At 30.2% G+C, this 11259-nt stretch overlaps 1 protein-coding gene across 1 annotated transcript; it reads right to left on the bottom strand.

Moving 5' to 3' along the window:
• Positions 1 to 689: 689 nt before the first annotated feature.
• LOC117934099 (cytokinin hydroxylase) lies at positions 690 to 3913 on the bottom strand. Its single transcript, XM_034855715.1, has 4 exons — positions 3612 to 3913; positions 3283 to 3512; positions 2202 to 2813; positions 690 to 1221 (listed from the first exon to the last, which is right to left on the bottom strand). Exons 1-4 carry the CDS (start codon positions 3892 to 3894, stop codon positions 793 to 795), a joined length of 1554 nt encoding a protein of 517 aa, XP_034711606.1. The 5' UTR covers positions 3895 to 3913; the 3' UTR covers positions 690 to 792.
• Between the last annotated feature and the right edge of the window lie 7346 nt (positions 3914 to 11259).

Genomic DNA, 11259 nt, shown 5'->3' with positions numbered 1-11259 from the left:
AAATCGATCTAGATATTGGCTTAGACCTATCCACCCCTTTGGAGGGACTTGGGGTTAGTTTTCCTACCAACTGGGCTCACGGTCAATTGTTGATCCTTGAATTTTGAATTTTAAGGTATTGAAAATTGGGTTAGTTGCTTTGAACAACATTCTTGGGAAGGTGAGAGACTAAAGCACTGCGTGCTTTGAAGAGGAATTTTGCCAAGTAGAATGGTCCAAGGAAAATGTTGAGAGGCCTGATTTAACGTGTATGGGAAGATATACCTTGGCTTCATTTATAATACTTCTAAGCCTATAATAATAAATAAATAAATTGAAGTTGGCGGGTTTTACGGGTATTCTTTCTCATCGAGGATTTGATTTGTCAAGGAGTATGATATGTATATTGAGTTTAAATCCTATAAATTTAAGCTTTTAGGAAAATTAATAATTCAATATGTTATCAAAACTTGGTTTGACGGGAAGTCATGGATTCGAGTCACCTTTTTATTATTCACATTTTTGTTTCCTCGTTTGCATATTTGAAAGTGCATTTGTTTGTCATCTTTGTTTCCCCGTTACATGTTTGGAAGTCTTTATTTGTTGTTGGTCTTTGCATATGGGAGCATGATATGAATATTGAGCCCAAATTTTATAGAAGACTTCGATTTGAAATTTATTCAAGAAATTTAATAATTTTCCGTTACAAATTAATGAGAAAAACAAATTAAATTACATCATATCATATCTACATTAACAGTAGACAATAAAAAGCTAAAAATTAACAAAATACAACTGCTTTTCTACTCCAAACTACAGAGGTTGGAGGAGGACAGGCAAACCAAAGGAAGTTCTAAGGGACAGCAAAGTTGCAGGAGCATGGGTATAAGTGGGGGAGAGGGAGAAGGAAAACCTAGTGAGAATAAGGGTTAGAACGACCTTGTACTCCATTGTAGTCAAGTTCCTACCAACACACATTCTCCCTCCAAATCCAAACGGCAAAAACCCCATCTTGTGCTTGCAACCACCATATAGGGGATCATCCTTGAACCTCTCCGGCTTAAACTCATAAACGTCGTCTCCCCACAGAGTTGGGTCATGGTGCATGGCTACTACGTCGATCCACATGTTGGTTCCATTCAGGACTGTCACGTCGCCTACGCGAATATCTTCTCTCACTTGCCTCTGTACGTTCGGGGCCGGGGAGTATAGGCGTAGAACTTCATTCATCACCCAAGACATCTGCAATTGTAAATGAAAAAGGTTTAGAAATGGATGTGGTAGTTGCATGATATATATGTACTTGTTTGTCCCATATGTTTCTCCCTTCTCTTTTTGGAATCAATTCTAGAGAAAAATAAGATGGGCTTTGATGGGAAACTGTTTTTCAAAACAATTTTTTTCTTCTTATTGTTTTTGAGGAAAACACTTCTCTATCAAAACCATATTCTCTTGATGGGTACTCAAGTATTTCTATACGCTGTAGACATATGCTATTTCTCTATCTCAGTTCAAATGATGGCATATTAATGAGCCGAATAAAGACTTGGTCAAAAAGTAATATATTTATCTAGTGCTTTGTGATCTTCACTCCCACACTAAAAGCCTGTCCCAGATGCTATAGTCAAGGGACACCACATTCTATGGATTTAAAATGTAATTGAAGGAACTGAAAAGGATAGGGAAATAGGGGAATTAACCCAGACTCACCAGCTCAAGATGTGGACGGGACCGGCCATCCACAAAAGAACAAAGGGTATAACTCCGTGGCCTATGGTGCCTATCAATTCAGACCATCTGGGGTGTTGCCAGGTGTCCCTGGGCGTGTGGGGTACTCTATAAAGCTATAGCCAATCTGGAACCATGTTAGGTATATCCCACCCCAGTATCAGAGGCCTGAGTCTTATTCGCATGAAAATCATGTGTTGGGTTCGACCCACGCGCTCTACTCTTATTTTGGTGCGCCACCTTAGGCCCACCAAGGTTAAGGTACTTTGGCACAAGATAGGGCATGCACAACCCTTCTAGAGGGTGGCTTTTTTAGGGCACGCGCCTACCCTTAGGCCATTTACTTGTTACGTGGATATGGATACTTCATGATTATCCTCGTGAATATTCCAAATAGACACAAGATTTTTGGTACTGATAATTGAAATATACGATTCAAACCAAGCAATACATGCAACAAACGTGCATGGTAGTGTAATTGAGCCATGCCTTACCTTCTTTAGCCCACCAAGCTTGGTGAAATCAAGCTGATCTCCTTCTCCAATTACTTCTTTGATCTCCTCTCTCAACTGGGTTTGCCACTCTGGATGAGTGGCTAGAAGTAGCATTGTCCAAGTGAGTGCCAATGCCGTGGTCTCATGCCCCCCGAAGAAGAATGTCTTGCACTCATCGACTAGTTCTCGAGCCGTTAGCATCTTCCCTAGGCGGCCACCTACGAGGCTGTCAGCGAGCAATAGCCCTAGGAGGTCCTGCTGAGTAGCTGTACTATTCGATTTCTTCCTGTCAGCTATGATCGATAGAAGAAGACCGTCGATCTCCTTCCCTAGCCTTTTCGCCTTTAGGGATTGTATAGGGCACATTAGCTTGCTAAAAGGCACACCAACATACCGGTTGGACTTGAAGAGAGTGATTTGCATGGCTCTCAATTTGTCAAACACCTTCCTACCACTTTCAAAGCTTATTCCAAAGCTGGTCTTGGCGATAATCTCCCCGGCGGCATGGGAAATTTCGCTTTCCACATCGATTTCAGGCATGCCGGTGCCAACTAGACTGCTCCATTTGTCTAGCATTTTAGTGGTGGACTCCACCATTAAGCTTGCCATGGCCTAGAGATGATGATGAAGAAAGTATCATTTAGTGGAGAAATATTGCCAAAAAAAACTTGTTCAAAAGCAAAGAATTAAAAAGGGAATTGTTTGCGTGAAAGAATTAAGGTTTATGAGAAAAGGCAAAGACATGAGGTTGATAGGATCATGAGTTTCAAAGAAAGTGTCTAATTATCAACTTCAACGTTATTCATGGAAGACGTGTTGCACTGCTTTTATCAAAAGAAGAATGAGATGACTTTATAAGGACTTGGACTTGGAAGATGGGACTTGGAAATTAGACTATTTTAATTCACAAAACAAAACAATTGAGAATCGGAGAAAACAAAAACTCCTTAGAAAAGAGAAAAAGAAAAAGAAAAAGAAAAAGAAGAAGAAAGCCCGTAATGGAATGGTTTCGAATACTCAAAGTAAGCCAAAGTTGGAGAAATATTGGGAAATTATTGTAGAGTGGATATTGCAAACTGACCTTCAAGTTGGCCGGAGAGAATGCAGGACTGATAACATGTCGATGCCGGACCCATTCATCGCCTTCAACCATAATCAAACCATTACCAAACATGGGCTCTCTGTCATGTTTAAACACAGAAGGCTTCCCCCAGCTCTTCCCCAACACTCCTGAAGACATTCTCTTCAAGAATTCAGGGTCTGCAACGTATAAAAATGGCTCTGTTCCCAGCCAGTATATAAACACCTTCCCTGCAACACAAAATTCCACTATATGTCACCACACTGCACATCAAACAATCTAAAAAAAACCAGAAAAAGAGAGAGAGAAAAAAAAAAAAGCAGGCTTACCATAAGACTTCGTCCAGCGAGAAAAGTAAGGAAAAACAGTTGAATGGATATCATGGGAGATCCCTGAATACCCAGAAGAAGAACTCCTCTTATCCTTCTTCATCTCATCAATATTTCCCAGAGGAAAACTAGGAGGAGGGCCTTCAAGCCCGTTCATCCTAATCCTTCGGTAAACCCGATTAGGAGAAATCCAGCAGGAGAACACAACCCTCCATAAAACAAAGAGAAGAAAGAGACCCATGGCTGAGAAGAAAACCTGAGGCAACATATGAAGAAAAGCCATCTCTCTCTCTCTCTCTCAAGACTGATTGCACTAAAAGACTTGGGTTAGGTGGATACAGGAAGAAGAAATGAGGTGGGTATTTATAGAAGTGGAAGGGGTAGGTTCAAGAATGTCGGAATTTGACTAGAAAAAATATGCAGGTCTGAACATTTTTCTAGTATTTAATGTTTGATCATCTTTTCATTTGTCCTTCCTCCACTTTCTCTCCAGTTGTATTTTTAATAGTAAGATCAGCCTTTTCCCCCCTGCTGCTTTATTCTTTATTGTTTCTTTTCCTTCCTTTGTTTTTCCTACTGCCAACTTGTGTTTTCATTCGTCAATGCAACCCAACATCAACTCAAGACTACCTCCCCGCGTGTACCCAATCTCTTCATCTCATTCTATACATTAAATAAATAAATAAAATAAAATAAAAATTATTATTTTTTAAATGAATTTAAGTCTTCGACTAAACAAAAATACTAATAAGATGGAGTTAGGTGCATTTGGATACACTCCCATTTTTATAATCGGGAAAGGTGTATTGTGATATAAACTATTGAAATAATTAAAATCTCGTACATTGTCTGCTTAAAGGCGATTCTCATTCAAGTAAAAGATAATATTCTGGTACTATCTTTGACTTAAATGGATATATCATATGATATGATTTGAAATATGAAAAGATAGTTTTCAATTTTTTTTTACATATTTTCAAATGAACACTCGAATACACACCTTTTATTTTTATTAACTATATAGGTAAAAAAGAAAATCAATTATATTTTAAATTTTTTTAATTTCTAACATATTTAATAATTTTAATTTCCTTTTTTTTAAAAAAAAAATTAGAACAAAACATGTTCAATAATTATATAACAATAGCTATTCTTGTTCATATATTTTGTAATTGCAAAATTTGTTTTAAAAATTTAGCAATATAAAGTTTTTTTATACCTTTGTTTTTTTAAAACATATTATCAAATTCTAAAACAAAAAAAAAAATCATTTATAAAGAAAAAATCAAGAAAAAACGTGGGCAGCTAAACATACATACTCTTACTTTTCATAAACTAACTTTTTGTTCTTTTTGTTTTTTTTTTTGTTATTTAGCACATAATTTTCAAACACTTGTGCCTTATGGTAAAGAAAAAATTGGTTTGAGAAATTTCTAGTCATAGAATATGATACAATATGAGAAAAAATGCCTTAATTTCTTTATCATGCATGACGTATTGTGTTGATTATTATGGTCAAAATTCAAACATAAAAAGCTTTTCAAGTCAAAAAAAGCACTTTCTAAATTCTTTTTCTCATCTGGGTAAAGAGCTTGCAAAGTCAGTGTTTTCCATTTCGAAGTGCTGTATGAATAAAATCAAAACAAGTATACTTGCATGCTATCCCAGAAGCTTCTCGTGTCTTTTTTTTTTCCTTTGATTTTATCCTCCCATTTTACTTTTCTCAACTAAGTCTACGGAATTCCATTTTCCTTCTTCATTTTCTTTTGTAATTTTTTTTAAGGCAGAAGAAAAAATTGATTAAGAGAATTGCATGGAAACTCACCGACACTTTTTAAGGTAAGTGGTAGGTGGTTGCTTAATATAAAGAAACATTGCTTTTTTAATAATAATAAAAAAAATCATGTTTATTTTTTAAGTTGCATCAACATGAAATCATTCTCATAAAGGACATGATTTGTAGTTCTAAATTGAGTCTATTAGGCATGTGTTTTAATTTCCTTAATTGTGATCACTAGCTAATTATGACTTATCCATCATAATCAAGACGGATCTATTTTGGTTTAATGGTCGGATATGTATCAAGACATATTATAAAGAAGTGTTTTGTTTAAATTTGTATTTTGAAAAAATAATTTTATTGAACTCGTGTTATTTAAGAAGCGATACTTTGTCCTCGTTATTATTATGTTTCAAGTAAACGTGTTTGATCAAAATACGATTTTAGTATTAACATGATTAATAAAATTAAAGGGAATCGACTTTTGAAAAGATGGTTTTTAAAAGACGTTATAGTTTTTCAAAAAATAGATTTAAAGTAACCATTTTAAAGAATGTTCCTTTGAAAGAGAACATATAATTATGTATAAAACAGATTGTCTTCTTGTTATCATTATTATTTTGAAGGATCAAGAAAGAAGATGAGAAATTAGAAATTTAACATTACTTTATTATATCGATAGTCAAATTGAACGGCTTGATCAACATTATTATGATTGTGATGATAACATTTGACAATTGAGAGATTTATATCGATCTGAAATAATAGTTGTCATTAATTTGTAGTATATATCATGCTTTACCTAATATCATTTAAGTAATAAGAAAAATTACTTAATTAAAAGTAATAATTTACAAATCATTAAATACCAAATCCATCCTAAAATTTATATTTATACATAATATAAATATTTACTCATGTTAAGTTTATAATCAAATTGACTAATGATACGACCTAATATTACCCATGGGTATTACCTTGTGCACCCTTACCGATTCTATTTTCATTGAACATTTTTAGAAGAGAAGAAAGGAAATTAAAAATAAAAAAATAAAATTTGTGGTATGATTCAATTATTTTCAACCTTAACCCAAAGCCAAACAATAATGTTTTTTTTTTTTTTCTCTTTTTGTTGAAGTCCACATGAATCTCAAATGTGTGTGAATTGCAAAGCATTTACTATATACTTTGCTTTTCACCTTCCTTTTCAATACTCATAAATGTCTACGTTGTACTTACAAACACTTTTAAGAGCGTTCGATATTATTTCTACGTACTTTTGGCTTATACGTCCAAACACATTTAAGAGCATCTGACATTTTCAGATACTTTTCAATAATGGTTGAATACTTCCTAAGTCATCTTTTGGAGTGTGTACATATACCCTTCCTATCATTAAAAAAATAATAATAATTAAAAAATGAAAATTTAAACATATTTATATAAATAAAAATTTATATAATTTTAAAATAAATTTTTATGATTTTTTATTTAATATTTAATAAATTAAATATATATAAGTAAAATAAATAAAAATTTTTTATTTAAACATTTAATAAGTTTCAAAATTGTTAAATGCATAATTTTGTTCAAATCTAAATCTTTTTATAAACTCAAAATAAAAAATAAAATTTTGAAAAACAAATTTAATTTTTGAAATTAAAAAAAAAGTCCAATTAAAATTTGTACTTACAAACACTTAAAAAAAAAAAAAAAAAACATATACAGCCCCTGGCCTCATTAGTGTCCTGCGCATGCCTGTACAACACCCCTTTGATGTCGGTTTTCATGTCCGGACACTCATAATTTTCATTTTTTCTTTAAATATTTTTATTTTTAAATGATTTTATTTTATTTTTTAAAATTGATGAGGCTGTTTGGTAATTTTGAAAAGTAGAGGGGAGTTTGGTTGGCAATTATATAAAACAGTGGAGGAGCAAAAGGAATAAAACAGAAATTTTGGGCGCATAAAAAATTAATAAATTGGACGGCTCGTGTCGGCCCTCCAAAATCCAAATATGGGACGTAATTGCCTTTTTGGTAAATTTTCCACATTTTAAATGTGAATCTTTATCCTCATTCCCATTCAATCCCGTACGACTAAGTGAGTTCCCAAAAAAAAAAAAATTTATGTAGATAAATTTTAATAATTAAAATTAATTTTCAAAAAATAAATAAAATCTAAGCATGTTTACTTATGATTTACAAATTTATATTTAATTAATTTCTCAAAATTATAACAAGATTAATTTTAAAAAATTATTACAATAGTTTTTATAAATTTAAAATTTAATTAAATAAAAATTAAAAATAATTCAGTTGTTAAACAAACACAAAGGGCACTATGACCATCATTTAAAAATATATTGTATATATTATTGTTATTATTTTGAGTGGAAGTGGAGTGAGGGAGCAAATTCAAATGGGTCGGGACCTTCACCCACTAAATCAAAGCTATAAATGCTTTGTGTTCTACCTATCCGCGTCGACCGCAGAGTATCATAAAAGCTTTTAGATTCAACCATACAATATGGTTGAACAAGTCTTCATATCAAATTTATTAAACCAATCAAGTACACTACCAAATCTTCTTCCTCCCCAAAAAGTTTTTCGGCTACCGTCATTCCCAATTATTATTCTCATTTTACTAGTATCATTTGTCAAATTTAATCAAGTACCCCCCACCGCCGTAATATTATTGTTTACCTAATTTTATTCTATAATCCATAAAATTAATAATATTTATATCTTATTTTATATGTTTTAAGATGGTGTTATTTTTACCATTTTTTTTCATCATTAGAACGAGGGTCAAAGATGAAACTTCATATTTAATGATCATGAATTCTCGGGCCTAAATTGTGAATGAAACTGTAAAATTTGATAATCACGTTATAGAGTATTCTTTCTGCTTTTTACATAGAGAAAGAGTAAAAGTGCAAGAGAGATGATTTATTATTATTATTATTATTATTATTATATAGAGATAGTTTTTAGATGATTTAACTCTCATAAACTATTCTCCTTATCTTTCATTTTGTTGGATTGAGTCGGGTCGGTCCCAATTGAGCACCCAAACCCTAATTTTAATATTGATCTTATTCATTTTATATTTTAGTTTCATTTATTTATACATGATTTTAGTTATTTAGATTCAGAGCATGTTTTATGGCGAAGATTAAGAGTTCGATAAGTATCTTAACATTTTTTATAAAATAAACATAAAAATTAGCATGACTATGGAATTTTTACATAATTGATACATTTCTAATAATAATACATGGAGTATGGGATGGATGTGGGGAGGTCAACTACCAATTTAACGGCCACCAACTAATAAAATCTTTACACACCTTTACTCCTACATTTTTTACGTCGACTCCTAAAATCTAGGGAATGTTCCATAATCCATGTTGATTTTGTGGCTGTTACGTTGACCTTTTAATATAAATACATTCAAAGAGAGCCCTGCCTATATCATTAAGGCCGGTTGACATTTGTTGCATTCAGTTAGTATCAAGCCCACTCATCATAGTCTTAAGTTCACACTTGGTTCCATTTAATAATTTTATTTTTAATGTGGTTCAGGGATAGACTATAGGTTAAAGGAGTAAAGTACAATATATCCTTTAATAAAATATATTTTCATGTTAGTATTGGGTTGATATTTTCAAAATTCATATTTTTTTTTAGATATTTTTCATCACAATTTTTTAAAAGTATATATATATATATATATATATATATTTAAAAATAGCTTTATATTATTGGTAATTTTATTATTTTTTTTAAAAAAATTCAATATTTTTACAAGTTTTTTTTTTAGTATCTTTGTATGATATTTTTAATGTCTTCATAAAATTTAATTGCTGATAATTTTTATTGTCTAATATTGAGCAAGTTGCCAATTCCGTCAAAATGTATATATATAGTTATCAAAATATTAGACACTCATAAAAGGTTGCTTTTATAAGTCATGATTGATATCTTTGTTTGAATAACTTTAAATTAATTAAAATTTTGTTGTCTCAATTAATATTTACTAACTAAAATTATCTTATTTTTTTAATATATTTGTATTAATTTATTTTGAAATTTTAAAAAATATTAATTTTATTACTTTTTAAATAAAAAAATTAAATCATTCAAAATTTTAAAAAAGATTTCATATAAAACATTTTCTTTAGAAGTTTATTTTAAAAATCGGCCAATTGTTGTTGTTCATTCATTTAAATGGTTAAAATTTCAAAATTATATTTATAATTTATATTATCAAATTAATTTTACTGAAAACTTATATTTATAAATTACTAAAAACTTGTTTTCATTAGTCTTTTGATGTTTTACTTATTTTACAATCATTTTTAAAAAGTTTAAAATAAAATAATTAAAGCAATAAATATTATAAAAATAAAAATAAAATGATTGGGCACTTCTTTTTAAAAAAAATTAAAAATTGATGTGACAAATATGGAAAAAAATTAAAAATAAAAATATATAATTAACGATTTATCAAAATAAAATTATGATAGAATGTAATTGGATGCATTTTGAAAAGTGGGGTGACGTGAAAAAACCATTGTTTTCATGTAGGAAATGAATTCAAGGGATTGGGCAGATCTTGGAAGAGATGGATGGCAAAAATCAAATCACTCATCTCACATTATCATGTTGTACAATTGATTGTGACAGTTACAGAACATTTTGGGGCTGAAAAAAAGATTCCATGTCCTGTCTGAATGAGGACACAAACGTGACACGGTAAAATCATGATTTCAATGGAAATGAATGCCGAAAAATGGTGATGTGATTTTTGTTTTGTTTTGTTTTGTGTTTTTGGAAAACGTTTCTAAAAATACTTTATCAAACACCTTATTAAAAAATCGTGCTTGAAAATGATTTTTGAAGGGGATTTTTTGATTTTTAAAGTCAAAAAAGATTTTTGAATCAGAAAATATATTGCAATTTTCTAACTCAAAATACATATTTAATGGGTTTATGACTGAAAATAGTTTTATGTGAATTCTTTTTGAAAAACAAATTATATTTTAAGTAAAGTGTTTTGAGCGAATATTGAAAGTATGAAAAATACTCTAATAATTTAGGTTAATTTTATTATCACGGTTTTAGATATAATTCCATGATTGGTTTCTTTTTATTAAAGATGTTTTTAAAAAATAATTTGTCTAATATCTTTACTTTTGGACACTATCAAGGCTTTGTTAAAAAATTGTGCTTGAAAATGATTTTTGAAAACGATTTTTTTGCTTTTTAAAATAAAAAAAGATTTTTGAATCAGAAAAAATATATTACAATTTTCTACCACAAAATACATATTTAATGGGTTTATGACTGAAAATAGTTTTATGTCAATTTTTTTTTAAAACAAATTATTTTTTAAGTAAAGTGTTTTGAACAAATATTGAAAGTATGAAAAATACTTTAATAATTTAGGTTAATTTTACTAACACACTCTTAGATTTAGTCTCCATATGAGTAAGCCACGATTTCATGATTGGTTTCTTTTTTTAAAAAATAACTTGTCTAACACCTTTATCTTTAGAGACTATCAAGGCTTTGTTAAAAAATTGTACTTGAAAATGATTTTTGAAAACGATTTTTTGCTTTTTAAAATAAAAAAAGATTTTTGAATTAAAAAATATATTACAATTTTCTAACTCAAAATACATATTTAATGGGTTTATGACCGAAAATAGTTTTACGTCAATTTTTTTAAAACAACAAATTATATTTTAAGTAAAGTGTTTTGAGCAAATATTGAAATTATAAAAAATACTTTAATAATTTAGGTTAATTTTATTAACACACTTCTTAGATTTAGTCTACATAAGCCACGATTCCATGATT

Source organism: Vitis riparia, chromosome 16 (genome assembly GCF_004353265.1).
Source record: "Vitis riparia cultivar Riparia Gloire de Montpellier isolate 1030 chromosome 16, EGFV_Vit.rip_1.0, whole genome shotgun sequence".
Classification (NCBI taxonomy): Eukaryota; Viridiplantae; Streptophyta; class Magnoliopsida; order Vitales; family Vitaceae; genus Vitis; species Vitis riparia.
The sequence above is the reverse complement of the archived record's forward strand: the minus strand, read 5'-3'. Positions and strand labels throughout refer to the sequence as shown.